This window comes from Microtus oregoni, unplaced genomic scaffold (assembly GCF_018167655.1).
Source record: "Microtus oregoni isolate MIOR12 unplaced genomic scaffold, Mior012 000018F_ref0000195, whole genome shotgun sequence".
Taxonomy (NCBI): domain Eukaryota; kingdom Metazoa; phylum Chordata; class Mammalia; order Rodentia; family Cricetidae; genus Microtus; species Microtus oregoni.
The window spans coordinates 23,895,490-23,912,745 of NW_024543077.1; the positions used below are offsets into that span (position 1 = coordinate 23,895,490).

The following is a 17,256-nucleotide window of genomic DNA, read 5'->3' on the forward strand; positions in this document are numbered from 1 at the left end:
GTAAAAAAACATAAATTCCAATCCTCACCATATATTAAAATTTTTTATATTTTTTATCTGCTATTTCTCTCTAATGCTACAACCTTTCTGAAATAACAATTATTATTGCTGTTTGTGGCTTTTACAATTTTTACTTTTTTTTGTTTGTTTTGTTTTTTTGAGACAGGGTTTCTCTGTGTAGCTTTGGAGCCTGTCCTGGAACTAGCACTCTAGACCAGGCTGGCCTTGAATTTACAAGATCCTCCTGCCTCTGTCTCCCAAGTGCTGGGATTAAAGGAGTGTGCCACTACCACCTGGCTGCCAAGAACTTTCTCATGCTTAACCTGACACAATCCTACAGGGTAACTCTTACACTGAGTGTTGACTTAATAAATGGATAAATGATGGAGGAAGGTCATTGGCCAATAAAGAAACTGCTTGGCCCTGTGGGTGGAGTAAACAGAACAAAATGCTGGGAGGAAGAAGAAGTGAGGTCAGAGACTCCACCGCTCTGCTCTCGGGAGCAGACGCCTCAGGGAGACGCCATACTCCCAGCTCCCAGGCAGACACACGCCATGAAGCTCGACCCAGGATGGACTAGGCTAGAATCTTCCCGGTAAGACCGGTGCTCACCGATTATTAGAGATGGGTTGATCGGGATATCAGAATTAGCCAGTAAGGGCTAGGGCAGAAGGGCCAAGCAGTGATTAAATGAATACAGTTTGTGTGTTGTTATTTCGGGCATAAGCTAGCCGGGCAGGCGGCTGGGATGTTGGGGACGCAGCCCCGCCGCCGCCCTTATTACTACAGATAAACTAGCACTATCCAGGAACATTCCTTTCCCTTGTATCTATATTCGAGCAGCCATGAGTGCTGAGAGCCCAAGCTCCTTCACCCAATGGAGTTCTACATGGCACAGACCTTCAAATCTTGACTGGATTCTCTGCCTCTAAATTTCAGCACTTTCTAATTTATTCTTTTTTTTTTTCTTTGTCAAGGCTAATCTTGAGCTCTTGATCCTCTGGCTTCTACTTCCAAGTGCTGAGAATGCAGACACATCTCATTGTGCCTGGCTCTGAGTTATTGATTGAATAGACACATAATCATTTCATTAACTAGTTCAAAAAAATCTTCAGTGGGGTTGACCAGATGGCTCAGAGGATAAAGGCACTTGCTGTCAAGCCTCACTACCTGAGTTTGATCCCAGGAACCCACATGGTACAAGGAGAGAAGCACCTCTCTATAAACCGTCTTCTGACTCCACATGTGTCCTACTTCCTACTAAATAAATGTAAATTCTACTTTGAACAAATCCTCAATGGCCTCTTCTCACAGATGGAGTTGAAACTCCTTATTGGGATCTTTATAACAATCTGAGTCTTCTGCTTTTTACTCTTTAATTTCTATTTTAAACCATTATGAAATATAGACTGACATCTATCTACCTACCTATTATCTATCTCTATCTATCTATCTATCTATCTATCTATCTATCTATCTATCTATCTCTATCATCTGTCCGTCTGTCCATCCATCCATCCATCATCTATCCATCCTGTGGTGATATTTTGTTTGTGCTATAACAAATAAAGCTTGCCTGAAAACCAGAGTGCAGAGTTAGTCACACTAGTTAGCCAGGCAGTGGTGGCACACACCTTTAATCTCAGCACTTGGGAGACAGAGGCAGAGGATCTTTGTGAGTTCAAGGCCATTCTGGGTTACACAAGATCGAATGTGTCTAAAAAAGAAACAGAGCTCTTTTGATCCCAGCACTTGGGACCCCACACCTTTAATCCCAGCACTAGGGAAGTGGAAATGGGAGTGATACGGCAGGGTGGAGAGAGGAATATAAGGCAGGAGGAGACAGGAACTCACGGCATTCAGTTTGAGGATTTGTAGAGACAGAATCTTGACCCCTTGGTTCTGAGGATTTCTTAGAGGTGAGAACTAGCAACTGGTTGCTCTGTTCTCTGATTTTGCAGCTTTCACTCCCTAATATCAGACTCTAGTTTTTTATTATTAAGAACAATTAGAATTTACACTACATCATCCATCTATCTATCTATCTATCTATCTATCTATCTATCTATCTATCATCTGTCTGTCTATATCTATTATCTATCTATCTATCTATCTATCTATCTATCTATCTATCTATCTATCATCTGTCTGTCTATATCTATTATCTATCTATCTATCTATCTATCTATCTATCTATCTATCTATCTATCTACCTACTTATCTATCATTTGTCTATATCTATTATCTATCTATCTATCTATCTATCTATCTATCTATCTATCTATCTATCTATCATCTGTCTGTCTATATCTATTATCTATCTATCTATCTATCTATCTATCTATCTATCTATCTATCTATCTATCTATCTACTTATCTATCATCTGTCTATATCTATTATCTATCTATCTATCTATCTATCTATCTATCTATCTATCTATCATCTGTCTGTCTATATCTATTATCTATCTATATATCTATCTATCTATCTATCTATCTACTTATCTATCATCTGTCTATATCTATTATCTATCTATCTATCTATCTATCTATCTATCTATCTATCTATCTATCTATCTATCCATCCTCTATCTATCCATCATCACCTATCTGTCTACCATCTGTCATCATCTACCTACCATCTATCAATCGTCTGTCTGTCTTTCATCTATTTGTCTGTCTATTCAGTGCGTCTCCTTAGCCACCAGGGACACACTCCAAGACCATGGCAGCTGCCTGAAGCCCCCACTTAATACAGAGCCCTCTACTATTTTCTCTATGTGCCCTGCAGCACTGCTCCACAGAACCATGATCAATGTCCTTCGGTGTTTTAAGTCCTGCTGCCTCCCTTCTGTTACTCCTCTTGTGTTTTGGAGTCACTGCTAAGTGACATAGGGAACACTTGACCAGCAGTTTTGTGCCATGCAATCAGTCTGAAAACCAACGGAGCTAAGTGAGAAATCCGGTGGCCACTATGAGGCTAACGACTGTACAAACCGGTGGATGCTTTGTGTCTGGTAGGCTATGTGGCTCAGAGCAATGTTCAACCTAAAGTTCATGACTTGAAAATTTCTGGAATTTTCCATGTAATATTTCTATACTGTGGTTGACTGGGTAAGTGAAAGTTTAGAGAATAAACCCAGTTTAGAGATAAACTGACTTCCTGTTTCCTGATCTGACATTTGCAGTTCCTTCTTCCTGTAGGTCCAGTTTGCGCGTGTGTGTCTGTGTATGAGTGCTTTTGTGAGTGTGTATGTATCTGTCTGTAGATCCAGTATGTGTGTCTGTGTGAGTGCTTTTGTGAGTGTGTGTATGTGTCTGTCTGTAGGTCCAGTATGTGTGTCTGTGTGAGTGCTTTTGTGAGTGTGTGTATGTGTCTGTCCGTAGGTCCAGTATGTGTGTCTGCGTGAACGCTTTTGTGAGTGTGGGTGTATATATATCGATAGGTCTAGTATGTGTATCTGTGTGTGTGTTTTTGTGAGTGTGTCTGTAGGTCTAGTGTGTGTGTGAGTGTGTGTACATGAGTGTGTCTGTCTGTATAAATGTATGTCTCTGTGTGTGTCTGTATGTGTGTGTATGTTTCTAGGTCCAGTGGGTGTATGTGTGTATGTATGTGAGTATATCTATGTCTCTCTCTGAGTGTGTCTGTGTTTGTAGATCCAGTGTGTGTATATGTGAGTGTGTCTCTATGTGTGTGAATGTGTATGTGTCTGTAGGTCCAGTGTGTGTATGTGTGAGTGTGTCTGTGAGTGTGTGTCTGTAGGTCCAGTGTGTGTATGTGTGAGTGTGTCTGTGAGTGTGTATGTGTCTGTAGGTCCAGTGTGTGTATGTTTGAGTGTGTCTGTGTGTGAGTGTATGTGAATCAACCTAGGGCCTCACCCATGCTAGGCAGGTGCCCAGCCGCTGAGTTACATCCTCATCCTACCCTCTCTTTACTTTTTGTCACTTTTTGAGACAGGGCCTCACTGTGCAGCCCTGGGTGGCCTGAAGCACACAGAGATCCGTCTGCCTTTTGCCTCCTGAAGCTGGGGTTAAAGGCGTGCACCACCATGTCCAGCCAGCATTTCTTTGGCATGCTTCTTGTCTCTCCTGTAGGATCCTCTTCCTGGGTCACCCATACTGTCTCTGTGTCTTCTCAGTCCTTTGAAGCTGTCTTCTTAGGACAGTGTTTTAGGACCTGCAGCATCTTCCTTTGCTTATGTTTTTGAGACAAAGTTTGATCATATAGTCCAGGCTGGCCAAGAACTCGATCACACACACACACACACACACACACACACACACACACACACGAGGTTTTTTTTTTTTTTTAAGTTTTTCTACTGGGCCAGGGGTATGACTCAGTGATAAAACATTTGCCTTGCATCTGAGTGTCCAGAGATAGACAGATTGATTGACAGAGCAAGCACCTATGCTAAACTAGGTTAAACACCTGGAAAAGGAAGTGGTTTTGCTCCCATTTTACAGATGGGGAAGGCCTGGTTCTGCAAATGTTATAGTTTGGACATGGAGTGTTTCCCTGAGGGGCTCGTATATTGAAGGCCTTGTCTTCAGATGGTAGGCCAGTCAGGAGAGGTGAGTAGATTATGGGGAACTGATTTAATATATAGGTCCATCATTGATTTGGGGGTACAACAGCACTAGTGGGGGGTGGAAGAGAGAGGTGGGGTGGGGTCAGAGGAAGTGGGTCACGGGGTACACCTGTAAGGATGGGTCTTACCCTGCCCTTCCTATTGTTATACTATGCATCCAGGAAGTGGGCAGCTTTTCTCCACTGTGCCCTCCACCACGGTGTTCTGCCCTGCTACCTGCCTAAAGCAATGGAGACAGCCAGCCAGGAACCAAACACTCTGCAACTGTGTGCTCAAAATAAGTCTCTCCCCTTTCACTTGCTTCTCTTAGGTATTTTGTTACAGGGATAAAAACAAAACATAAAAACATCAAGGCCATTCAGAGTCTCTCCCTTTGGATCACAGCGCAGGCTGAGAGACTGTCTTGTGCTCTTCTGAACTTTCTTCTACTACCGTGGTTCCAAACCCGGCAATAACTTTATCTTTGAAGCCATCTCTACAACCCACAGAAGGCTTCAGAGGAGACGAAATCTGTGTCTGTATCTCTTACAGTTTCAAAAGCGCGGTACCCCACAGTGATGGACCCAGGCTCTTTCTCTCTTCAGCTCAGCATAACGTGGTGCTTGAAGAGTCTGCAAGTCTAGAACCTTTCACGTCCCATGGCGGCTGATTTTGCTCATCACCCACGCAACCGCGAACACCTAAGGCAGCATGAATTCAACAAGACGGCTGAGCACATCTGTAGATATCTCGGTGGAGTGCCCAGCAATAACCAGTTTTCCACTTAACCGTACTGGGTGCAATGGATAGTTTAAGATGTGATTCCTGCCGGGCGGTGGTGGCGCACGCCTTTAATCCCAGCACTCGGGAGGCAGAGGCAGGCGGATCTCTGTGAGTTCGAGACCAGCCTGGTCTACAAGAGCTAGTTCCAGGACAGGCTCCAAAACCACAGAGAAACCCTGTCTCGAAAAACAAAAAAAACAAAACAAAACAAAAAAAAAAAGATGTGATTCCTAAGGTCACACCTAGAAATATCTAGTCCTACTCAGACCACAGTATCCAGTGACTTGAGCCAGTGTCTAAATTATGGCATATTCCAAAGTTAACAGGAAGGCCACACTGTAATTTTAGATTGAAAATGTGAAAAGTTTTCTAAATTTGGGAAGGCAAGAGTAGGAGTGGCCTTGATGTCATCGCAGAGCTGGCTGCAAAGCACGATAATCAGAACTCAGTCCTAGAGAACTGTGTTCCCAAGCAACGAGTCCGAGCTGGTTGTTGAGAGACAAAACATTCAGCAGACAGCTACGCTAGTGAACACAGGTACACAGATATTAAAACCTATGCCCTTAAACACAAAAGGGGAAAGTGAGCCAGTGGGCTGAAGAGAAAGACTGCACAGCCTCTGTGATCCTTACTTCCATGTCCTGCCCTGGGGAAGATGGCAAGAGGCCGGCTGCCAAGTTGGGGATGTGTGGACTCTCTGGGAGATGCTCGTGTGTTGTTATTGCTCAAGGCTGCAGATTCAGCACAGACTTCATGAGCTTAGAGTGATAAAATTCACAGATTTATGAAATTCTGCTGTCAGGATAACTTTAGCCACACAGACTTTAGTTCTTATTTGTCAAAGCTCACACTTTTTTTTTTAAATTTTGTTTTAACATTTTAATGTGTGTGTGTGTGCGTGCATATGCATGTGTTTGTGTGTGTGTGCACGTGTGTGTGCGCAGGCGTGCCACGGTGCACGGTGCACATATGGAGATCAGAAGATAACTTGCAGAAGTCAGTTCTTCCCCTCTATCATGTAGATCCCTGGGATTGAACTCAGGATATCCGGCTGGGAATGGGCTTTATTACCCACTGAGCCATGTCAGTGGCCTCTGTTATTCATTTATGTTTTCATAGTTTGAAACCTTTATCTGCTTTTCCAAACCACTGATCATGGGTTATGTCATCAGCGTGAGTGACTAAGCCATATTTCTGCCCCAGGAGAGAAGGTCCACCAAGTGACTGCCATGCTGTGATACTGACGGTCAACTTGACAGGACCTGGAATCGCTGAAGAGACAGGCCTGTGGGCATGCTTGAGACGGGTGGTCTCGATCAGGTCAACTGACAGGGAATGTCATTAAATGTGTCGATTCCCATCCGTGGGCTGGGGTCCCAGTCTGAACGAAAAGGACAGAGGGAGCTGGGCATTCATCCTTGTCTGGCTTTCTCAGCTCTTACTGCCTGTCATGACTTCTCTAAAACTTCTAGAACTATCACTCAAAATAAATCCTTCCTTCTTTAAGCTTTTGTCAGTGTTCTTTCTTTCTCTTCTTTTTTCTTTTTTCTCTTCTTGTTTATTTGTTTTTGTTTTGAGACAGAGTTTCTTTATGTAGCCCTGGCTGTCCTGGAATTTGCTCTGTAGACCAGGCTGGCCTCGAACTCACACAGTTCTGCCTGCCTCTGCTTCCCGAGTGCTGGGATTAAAGGTGTGCGCCACCAAGCCTGTCTTTCGGTCAGCTATTTTGTCACAGCATCGATACAAGTAACTAAAAGGCAAATCACAACACTTTCTTCATAGAGATGGGAGTTCTTGGCTCCCCACTCTGTCTGGCCCTCTCTCTCTCCTCCCCATCCCTTCCTCTGTAGTCCAGGGTCTCAAGGACAATTCATTATGTAGCCCAGACTGACTCTGAACTCTGAACAGTCTCCCTGGGTTAGCCTCAGAAGTGCTGGGCTTACAGGTGTGAGTCAACACATCCAGCCAGCCACCAGAGGTCTAAGTTCAAAAACACTCGGGAAGACAGACTACTTCTGTAACAGAGTATCACTCACTGATACTGAGGAAACTGGTCTCTAAGGAGGACTCTGTTGCACCAGCCTGACAATTTCCTATGGTAGAAATGGAAGAGCAGTAGATAGGCAGTGGGGTGGGGAGGGGGCCACGGGGACGACAGTCTATTTGGACCTCATATTCAGATGGTGCCTGGCCCCTGGGGTGACTGTTCCCCTCTGTATGGCGATGTCACATCTCCAGACAAGGACATCAGAAGCTCTGTCCCATGTAAAGAATTGTTTCCTTCTGAGTTCTCAAGGTAGAGAGAAGGGAGTTCGGGCCGCCTCTGCCCAGGCTTTGTTCAGAATGAGGCAGTCACTGCTCTGCTACAGCACAACCAGTCCGCTGTGCACTAGATCTTTGGGAAGAAGAGTGTGAGATTGGCAGAGAAGACAGGAGGAAAAGAAAGGAAGAAAGGAAGGAAGGAAGGAAGGAAGAAAGAAAAAGGAAGGAAGGGGTAAAAAAGAGCTTCCTGTGGGCTAAGCCTAGTGGTGCAGGACCCCAGGACTGAAGGGGCAGTCAGGTAGATCTCTGTGAGTCTCAGGCTGTCCTGGGCTACACAGAGAAACAGAGTCTAAAGGAAAAAAGAAAAGAAAAGAAAAGAAAGCTCCTCGGGGACCGGCTGTACCCTAGACCATTGCAGACAGTATGCTATGTCTTTCTTCCTCATTTTCTTTCCTTTCTCCCACCCCCTCATCTCTTTCAAGTGTCCCAGGTACTTCAGCTTTTCTTAGACTCAGTACGTAGCCAAAGGATGACCTTGAACTTCGGGTCCTCCTGTGTCCACCACCTAATTCTGGGGTCACAGAGGCATGCCACCTAGCCTGTGTGTGTGTATATATATATATATATATATATATATATATATATATATATATATCTTATATATCTTTCACTTCGTCTTGACAATTGTCCTGAGAAAAAGAGGGCCTGCTTTGTGGGTCAGTGTGTTCAAGTGAATAGCAGTTAGCAAACACACCCAGTTAGTGGGGAGTTCTCTATTGCCGAAGGCCTCCATACGGCTGCAACTCAGGAATAGAGACACCAAAAATAAAAGCAGCTATAAAATGTTGTCCATGGTCCTGCAGAGTTGCCTGTACCTGACAACACAAGACAAACTACTGGTCTTAACCTGGATCTGTCTTTCTCCAGTTTCTGCATCACATGGCTCCATCACTGATAGTTCAGATAATAATCCCAGATTCAGGAAGCTGCAGTGGTCTCTCTGTGTCTGTATGTTCTACATTGTGGATTCAATGAACCATGGATTGAATATCTATCTGTGTCTATCTGTATGTATGCATCTATCTATCTATCTATCTATCTACCTATCTATATCTATCTATCTATCTATCATCTATCTATCTATCATCTATCTATCTATCTATCTATCTATCTATCATCTATCTATCTAACTTTTTATTATTTATTTGTTTAAGCGTTCTACCCCTGAGCTACACTCTCTGCCTCTGCGATTACTATCTTGTAGGAAAGTTTTATCAAGAGGCTAATGACATGTTTCTGCAAAAATACACCTGCAAAGGAAACCCATTTGCATTTGGCGAGGTGTTCCGGCTTGCAGACTACCTTGCCAGGAGGTCGGAGCTGCTTTGCAGGAACATTCTTCTTGCATATTATTTTTAGTTTTCCACAGTGTTCAGTCTCCAGGCCTCAAGCCGTCGCTCTGGTGGGTGGAGCAGAAGAGCACCATCCTAGGAGACCGCTCTATCCTGGCCCTGTCAGTTTCCTGCCTTGAAGGTCTGAAGAGACGCGTTGATTTCCAGTCACGTAAGCGATGAGGCCTCACCGTCAGATTTCTACTACAAAGTCAGTCCTCAGCCATCTGTCTAGTAACGGGTTTGCCAGCGTCCGCTGTGTCACGCTGGCTTTCCTTAAAAAGTGGACACAGTGGCAGTGGCAAAGCTCATCTGTGGAGGGAACGATGTCACCATCTGATCAACTGTTTTCCATACTGGGAATTGAACCCAAGGCCTCTCAAGTGCTGGGCAGACTTAATCACAGTTATACCCTCCATCCTTTCTTTTTTTTTTTTTAAATGTGTTTTTATTTTGCAATAGAGTCTAGGCTGGCCTTGAACCTGCAGTCCTCTCACCTCAGCCTCCCCAATAGGCCTTTTAGCTGAGGACTTTTAAAACGTTACCTTTATTTGGGAAGTTCTGGATTTAATGCAAGACAGGAAGCAGTGCGCTCTGAAAAGGAAGCTCTTCACAACAGACAGGAGGCTAAGAGTGTTGTCTGGTTAGAAAATGGGAGAGGGGTGCTAGAGAGATGGCTCAGTTGCTTAGAGCACTTGTCGCTCTTGTAGAGGGCCCAGGGTTGATTCCCAACATCTACAGAATGGCATAGGAGCCTCTGTAACTCCAGTTCCAGAGGACTCAATGCCCTCTGTGGTCTTCCACGGGCATCGGGCACACATGTGGTGCACACATTATATGCCAGTCAAACACTCATACATACAAAATAAAATAAACCTAAAAAAAAAAAGGAAAGAAAGAAAATGGAAGTGAAGCATAGGCCCTGCTTTAAGTTTTGTTTATTTTGAGACTGGCCAGGTCAGCCTCAAATTTATTACATGGCTGAGGATAATTCTCCTGCGTCCACTTGCCAGTGCTGGTGTTTCAGGAGTGTGCCATCACGCCTGGTTTATATAGTATGACGTATGGAACCCAGAACTTCGTGTGAGCAAGGCAAGTGCTCTACCAACTGAGCTACATCCCTTGGTTCTAATTATCTTAGCTTTTAAACATTATGGTGCTAGGCTTATAGACAGGGGCTTGTACATGTTAGGGTCTGCCTCTCTAAACCTATTTTTACTATTCTTCCGTTTGTCCGTCCATCCATCCATCCATCCATCCATCCATTTATTTAAGACAGGGTCTCTCTAGACCAAGCTGGCCTCAAACTCAGAGGTTTGCTTGTCACTACCTCCTATGTGGAGGGATTGAAGGCAATCATTACCATACCAGGCTCTTTTCTTTTCTTTCCTTTATTTTTTTTTTTTCTAGACAGGGTTTCTCAGTGTAACATCTCTAACTGTCCTGGAACTCACTCTGTAGACCAGGCTGGCCTTGAACTTACAAATCCTCCTGCCTCTGCTTCCCTAGTGCTGGGTGTGTGCCACCACCGCCGGGCATTGCTATTCTTTAAAACAAACATTGTGTGTGTGTGCACACATGCCATTTCATGGATGTGGAGGTCACAGGATGACTTTGGAGAGAGAGTTCTCTCCGGCTGTATATGTCCCGGATATTGAACTCCGGCCATAAGGTTTGGAGGCAGTGTCTTCTACCCCCTGACTCATTTCTCTGGCCTTGTTTTTTAGTATTCTCGAGATGTCTTTCCATTTCGTGGTCCAGAATTCATGAACCTGCAGAAAATGTCACCTTGGCTACGACAGCCCAAAGTCACCTGTTGTGACATACATACCAGTCATCATTGGGAACAAAAAAGATAGTTATTGTTTTTAAAATTACTATTACTAGTAATAATTTGTTGTTGTTTCTTAAGACAGGGTCTTGTTATGGAGACCAGGCTTGACTCAAACTCACAGGAATCCTCCTGCCTCTGCTTCCGAGTGCTGGGATTACAGGCGTGCACCATGGCATACCCAACAGCAGTTAGATATTTAAATTTAGATATCTGAATAGGAGGAAGTGGGAATAAGGAAAAGAGAATATTCGAGACTATTCCTGTGCTCAGGGGAGGGTCTGGTTAGTGGATCTATGTGGTTCCTTCACGGAGGCTTGGGTGTAAACTCTCACAGCCTTGCTCTGACTGCACAAATGAGCACCCAACTCCAGCACCCTGTGCGAGTTAAGACCAAACAGGAGGGAGAGCCCAGGCTGTCTGGCATTTGATTTTCTTGAGCAGTTCATTTATTCACAGTTTTAAAGCCATGGGGCTTTCCCTAAGCAGACTTCTCTTTATCTGGGCTTTCGAAAGTATTTCCTGTCATTTGGGTGCTTGGAATTATCACCTGTAAAGGGATCGGTGAATCACCCTTGAGGGGTCTTCTTACAGAGCCTAGCTAGTCATCAGAAGGAGCCTGCACCAGTCTGACAACATGGCAGCCTCGCCTCGTCCCTCTGGGCTGCCATCTCCAGAACACCGCAATTTGATTTAAACATAAGTTAGCGCACTAGTGCCGCAGTGGCCGGGAAAAACCTCTAGGCTGGGGCTGGGGTCGCCTGCCTGGGAACCGAAGCTGCCTGTAGGCTATCAGGAGTGTCCTGCTGGCTGCTTCAGCTCTGACTTGTCTGCAGTTCCATGATAAGGCTGGTCTTCTCTTTCTGCTTGTGGAAGTGCACCTGTCTGCTTCCACGTCAGGAGGGAGAGTCCCCTGCCAGAGGGTGTGCGTGAGATTCTAATCTGGGATTCTCGGCATGGACATCTTTTCTTTCTTCCACAGCTCAACTTCAGTTTAACCTCAGATGTTCTTTCTGGACTTTTCCCTCTTAGCCCAATTTAGTTTGGAACTAACCATTTTCTTTTCTTAATTTTATTTATTTATTTGTTTTTGGTTTTTCGAGACAGGGTTTCTCTGTGGCTTTGGAGCCTGTCCTGGAACTAGTTCTGTAGACCAGGCTGGTCTCGAACTCACAGAGATCCGCCTGCCTCTGCCTCCCGAGTGCTGGGATTAAAGGCGTGCACCACCACACCCGGCCTCTTAATTTTAAAATTAAAACACACAGCATCCACATGGAGTCAGAGGAACTTGTTGGTGCTGGTTTTCTCCTCCCCGCAGGGGCCCCAGCATTTGAACTCAGCATGGGGCTTGGCAGGAAGTGCCTTTATGTGCTAAGCCTCCCATTTTTCAGTCTCCTTCTTCTCCCTGTGTTGAGATTGAACATTGTACATGCCCAGGGCTTTGTTCATGCTAAGCAAGTGCTCCATGGTACCGAACTCCCCAGCACTGAGTTTGGAACTATCACTGTTATGGTTTTCTTCTCTTTTTTTTTAATGTTTATTTATTTATTATGTATACAATATTCTTTCTGCATGTATGCCTGAAGGCCAGAAGAGGGCACCAGACCTCATTACAGATGGTTGTCAGCCACCATGTGGCTGCTGGGAATTGAACTCAGGACATTTGGAAGAGCAGGCAATGTTCTTATACGCTGAGCCATCTCTCCAGCCCTGGTTTTCATCTCTTTAAGAGGCAAGCCATGCCCACTCCCAGCAACCCCTGCCCTTTCCCCACCATTTTAGACTCTCTCTATCCCTTCTTGGCGTGCATGTGTGTGTCTCCCACTTCCCCCTCGCTTCTCCCCTTCTCTGTCTCTTTCTTCTCTTCTCCTTCTTCCCCCCCACTCTCTCTTTCCTCTAAGTAATAAATATTCAGTTCTACTCCATATGATGTGTCTCCCACCCACGTGCCCACCTGCAGCTTGCGGCTGGGAACCTGCCCAGCCGCTCGACACATGGCAGGACCAGCCCGCTCCGCTACCAGGGACCTTGTAGTATTTTTAGAAATCACCACCATACCAAACTCCCCAACCCTGAGATTAGAACTATCAATCTAAAATTAAAGGCAAGAATTAATCAATGTTAATGATATGATACTGTAGTTAAATAAAGATTCTTTTTCTCCCCATTTAGACGTTTATCTTCATTGAAAAATAAAATATTAATGTGTACTTCTGTTTAAGTCCATATTTAAATCATTCAAAGAACATTTCACTTTAAAGCTGACAAATATGACAAATATGACAAATTTCCCCTTTGTGCTTACATGAAGCTACAGAATGTTGAAGGAGACAGTGTTTCAGAAAACGGAATGCCCCAAACCATATGATGAAATTCTTGGTAGCAAAGCACAAGTAGAACCTCTGAAGATCTCTTTCTGGTGACTTTCCGAGTTGTCTTTCTTTTTATCGTTTGGTGATGAGAATTGAACCCAGGGCCTCAAGCACTCTAAGCAAGCCATCTACCAGTAAGTTACCTCCCCGGCTCCTCCTCCCAAATGTTTTCCCTTAAAAAACAAAGAAAATGAGAACCTACCTAGAATTTTAATGCTAGTTTCAGAGTAATAGCATTTAGTAAGAGCCATTTTTAAAGAAAAAGGAAGAAGTTTCATTCTTTTGACAGAGGCCTCTTCTGTATACATTCATATTCCCGGGCATGGGGGAAGAGCTAGGCAGCTGCTGTGGATACATTACCCAGCCGGAAAAGAGTAAGGGCGATAATTAACTCAATAATTGCTGTTTCACTGCCCCACAAGAGATTGTAATCTGACACACATTCCACGGAGCATGCTCACAGGAGCCTCACGCTCTAGATGCACGGAGAACGCATGCATTGCACACCTCCCACCCCGCCCCAACAGACACAGCCCCAGACTGCATCTGAACACCCGGATTAGGTCACAGTTAGAGCACAGCATGCTTCCCAGCCTGCAAGCTTTTCCAGTTCTCAGCCAACAAGATGTGCAAGCACAGTAGAAGCCTGCTCCCTAGTGGCTCACACCTCCGAGAACTTCCTGTGACCCCAGGGTCTCTGGGAGGTGGGCACCGGCTGCCAGCCATGCTCTGGACAGCCATTCCGCTGGCTGCCTCACTTTCCCTCACAGCTTCCCCTTTCTCTGGAGAATATAACTGTGTTTGGGGAGCCGAGAAAGGGGGTGCCATCTAATAGTAACCTCTAGTAGAATAAGGTTTTAAAATTCTTGGGTTTCTAACTTTATTTAAAAAAAAAATTTCTATATCCTTTGTTGTGAGTGGAATATTGTGCTTAAGTCAAACAGACCATGTAAAGATCAGGCTTCAGATTTTCGGAAATGTTACAATGGCTAAATGGTGGCTAACCCTGATCTGTTATTATCTGATAGTTAACTGAATCTACAGGTCCAAATTGCCATTGTCTTCTGTATTATTATTATTATTATTTTAAATATTTATTTATTTATTATGTATACAATATTCTGTCTGTGTGTATTCCTACAGGCCAGAAGAGGGCACCAGACCTCATTACAGATGGTTGTGAGCCACCATGTGGTTGCTGGGAATTGAACTCAGGACCTTTGGAAGAGCAGGCAATGTTCTTAACCGCTGAGCCATCTCTCCAGCCCCCGTTTATTATTATTTTTTAATGTGTGTCTCTCTATGTGGGGAGTGTTTAGGTAGGCACAGTGTGTGTGTGTGTGTGTGTGTGTGTGTGTGTGTAAGGGACCAGAGCAGGTCGTTGCTGTCTTCCTCTACTGTTCCTGGCCTTGTTGCCTTGAGGTAGGGGCTCTGACTGAAAAGGGAGCTCTCAGTTCTGGGCTAGGGAGGCTCCACGGAATGCTCTGATCTGTACATGCAGCTATGCCCAGCTTTTTATAAATAGGTGCTGGTGGTTCAGGTCCAGGTCTTCATCCCCTGAGCTCTCTCCCAGCTCCAATTCTTGTACTTTGAGAGGCATAGAAGAGACCGGAGAGGCTTTCTATAAAATTCTTCTTTGATGTGGCCTTGGAGAGGCCTGAAATGTGCACTCTGTTGAGCTTTGGGCTGATTAGCCTTGCTCATCTCTCTCTGCTCTAGAGCACATTACCTGAACCCTTCTCCTGTTCTTTTGTTTTCATGGTGCGGTGTGTGTGTGTGTGTGTGTGTGTGTGTGTGTGTGTGTATCACACTAAGCTACATCCCTGCCACTGAGCTACAGCCCAGGCCTCCATCTGTTTTCTTCAGTGTAACAACATTCTTTATGCTGTTGTCAAGGTCAGAATGCTGCCTTTGGGATTTGGTTTTAGAGTCTGTGGTGGCACTAAACCCACAAAAGGGAACGAGCCTCCCACCCTGGATTTCTAGGTCTCATGAATGAGTTTCTGAGCTCCTCTCTCATCTCCTAACTTTCAGTCTCTAGCCCTTTGAATGCCTTGGCTCAAGTTCACCCTCTTCCCTTAGAGCCTTTCCCCACCTCTACGCATTCCCCACTCATCAAGCTACATCTCCCTGCAAGCTGCCTGAAACACTCGCCTGAAACCCAGCCCTCTCTTTAAGCTACCTCCCTGAAAGGATAAAGACAGCCCCAGGGCATGACTGGCACACTCCCAGCACACAGGAACAAACCCCCAAACAAACATGAGACTCACAAAAAGAAAATGCCACACACTGCATGTTTGATCTATAAAGACCCTAAGAGGGTGAGAACATCATTAAACAAACAAACAAACAAACAAACAAGCAAACAAACAAAAAAGCCCCCCCCCCAAACATCCCAAACTAGTCACCATCACTTCAGATAATGAGAGACATTTGTTACTGTTGTTTTATAGGGCCTTGCTATCACAGCCCAGGCTGACCAGCAATGTAGCCCAGGCTAGCTTCAAACTCATGATTCTCCTATCTCAGCCTTCTGAGAGCTGAGGTTGCAGTAAAGTTATTTGTAGCAGTCCTGGGCCATTCCTCAGCAATACATGCTGCTGTTATCTTTGATTTTGTATTTTCTTTGTTTTAATCTCCTAATTGCTTTGGTGCCAGGGAAGGGGCCCAGAGCCTTGTATAACAGAGGGAAATCACACTACTGCTTAACTAGACAATGCAAAGTTGGCCCCAAGAGCATCAGCTGTTTTGTTATGTACTTTTTGAGACAAACATTTTATGTAGGGTAGGCTGTTTTCAAATTGTCTATGGATCCTTCTCTCCATTCCCACGTGCTGGGATTACAGGCATGCACTACCATGCTGGGCTTTTCCCACAGCATCTTGAGGTAGACCGGGTACCCAAGAACTTGCTATTAGATTGGCAAGTGCACTTACTAGCACAGGAGCCGGAATGATTCTTCATGCCCACAGGCTTCCCAGGGAAACCAGTATACAGCACAAAGAACCGCGGCTGTGCCAGAAAAAGCCCTTGCTGAAAGTGTTTGGGCCGCAGACTCCCTACAGCCTTCACATCCACTCAGGCTCTGAAGCTGGTGCCTCTTCAGAAGCTCTGGATCTGAGGCGACCACACAAGGAAATACAGACACATATGAGCTCTCACGATGCCGTGCGCACAGGACCGCTAAGGCCCACAGGGAGGCCGAGAGATTTGTTAGGTACGACATGACCGGAACAAGGAGAAACACGAGACGCAATGGCAACAGCTTGCAACCGGAACATGGCGTCAAACACCACGGCCACAGAAGCCTGCTAGCTACGGGCCACGCTGTGCAGCCTTGAAGCAAAACTATTGATTTTTGTGGCTGACAAAAAAAAAAAACAACAACAAAACGCCCCCCAAAAAGCCCCAAAACGTACCTTCAACGGCAGAACTCAGTTTTATGACACCTTGAATAAAGACAAAAGATGGTGGTTATAGAGTGGACCTGGGCCGCCTTCTCCCGTTTTTCACATAACATGCGTACATTTCAGCTTTGGGTATTTGTTGTTGCTGTTGAGAAACTGTTAGTTAAACAATTTCAAAAATGAAATACAGACGCTATCGTTACTTCCTCATTTTTTCCTGGGTCTGGGGATCATTTTACACATGTTGGGACAGGGTTCGTGTTGAAATATATAATAGGCGGTTGCAAACCAAGGCCTATCTCCTAGCGTCCTTCCCTGAACTGGTTGGGCAAGAAGCTGTTGTCTCAGTCTTCAAGCTTGACTTTTGCCTTTGTACGTGAAACGATGAAATAGTCACCTGGGAATGCCAAGTTGATCGTGGAGAAAATAGATAATACCCATGACTGGACTGCTTTTTGTTCTCCCCTAAATTTAAAGGTGAAAATACTAAAATAGATTAAAGTAGACCTGGTTCAGCCATTTGACCTAAAACATAAGCTTTGTAAGCCATGGCTATAAATAGATAATGTTCTCGGTTTCTTTCTAAAATCTTGGTGTGTGTGACAAATATGTACGTGAATACAGGGGCATGCCCTGGTC

The 17,256-nt window shown here is 44.8% G+C and overlaps 1 protein-coding gene across 12 annotated transcripts in view; it reads right to left on the bottom strand.

Moving 5' to 3' along the window:
- Positions 1-17,256, bottom strand: part of LOC121458699 (disks large-associated protein 1) — a 798,580-nt gene that overhangs the window by 85,307 nt on the left and 696,017 nt on the right. For 10 of the 12 annotated variants that reach the window (XM_041667976.1, XM_041667979.1, XM_041667973.1 and 7 more), the window contains one exon: positions 16,630-16,659. The exons of the other annotated variants lie outside the window; for them this stretch is intronic. In XM_041667976.1, the coding sequence (XP_041523910.1) occupies positions 16,630-16,659 (30 nt within the window). The remainder of the gene's footprint in view (positions 1-16,629; positions 16,660-17,256) is intronic. 12 annotated transcript variants of the gene reach the window in all.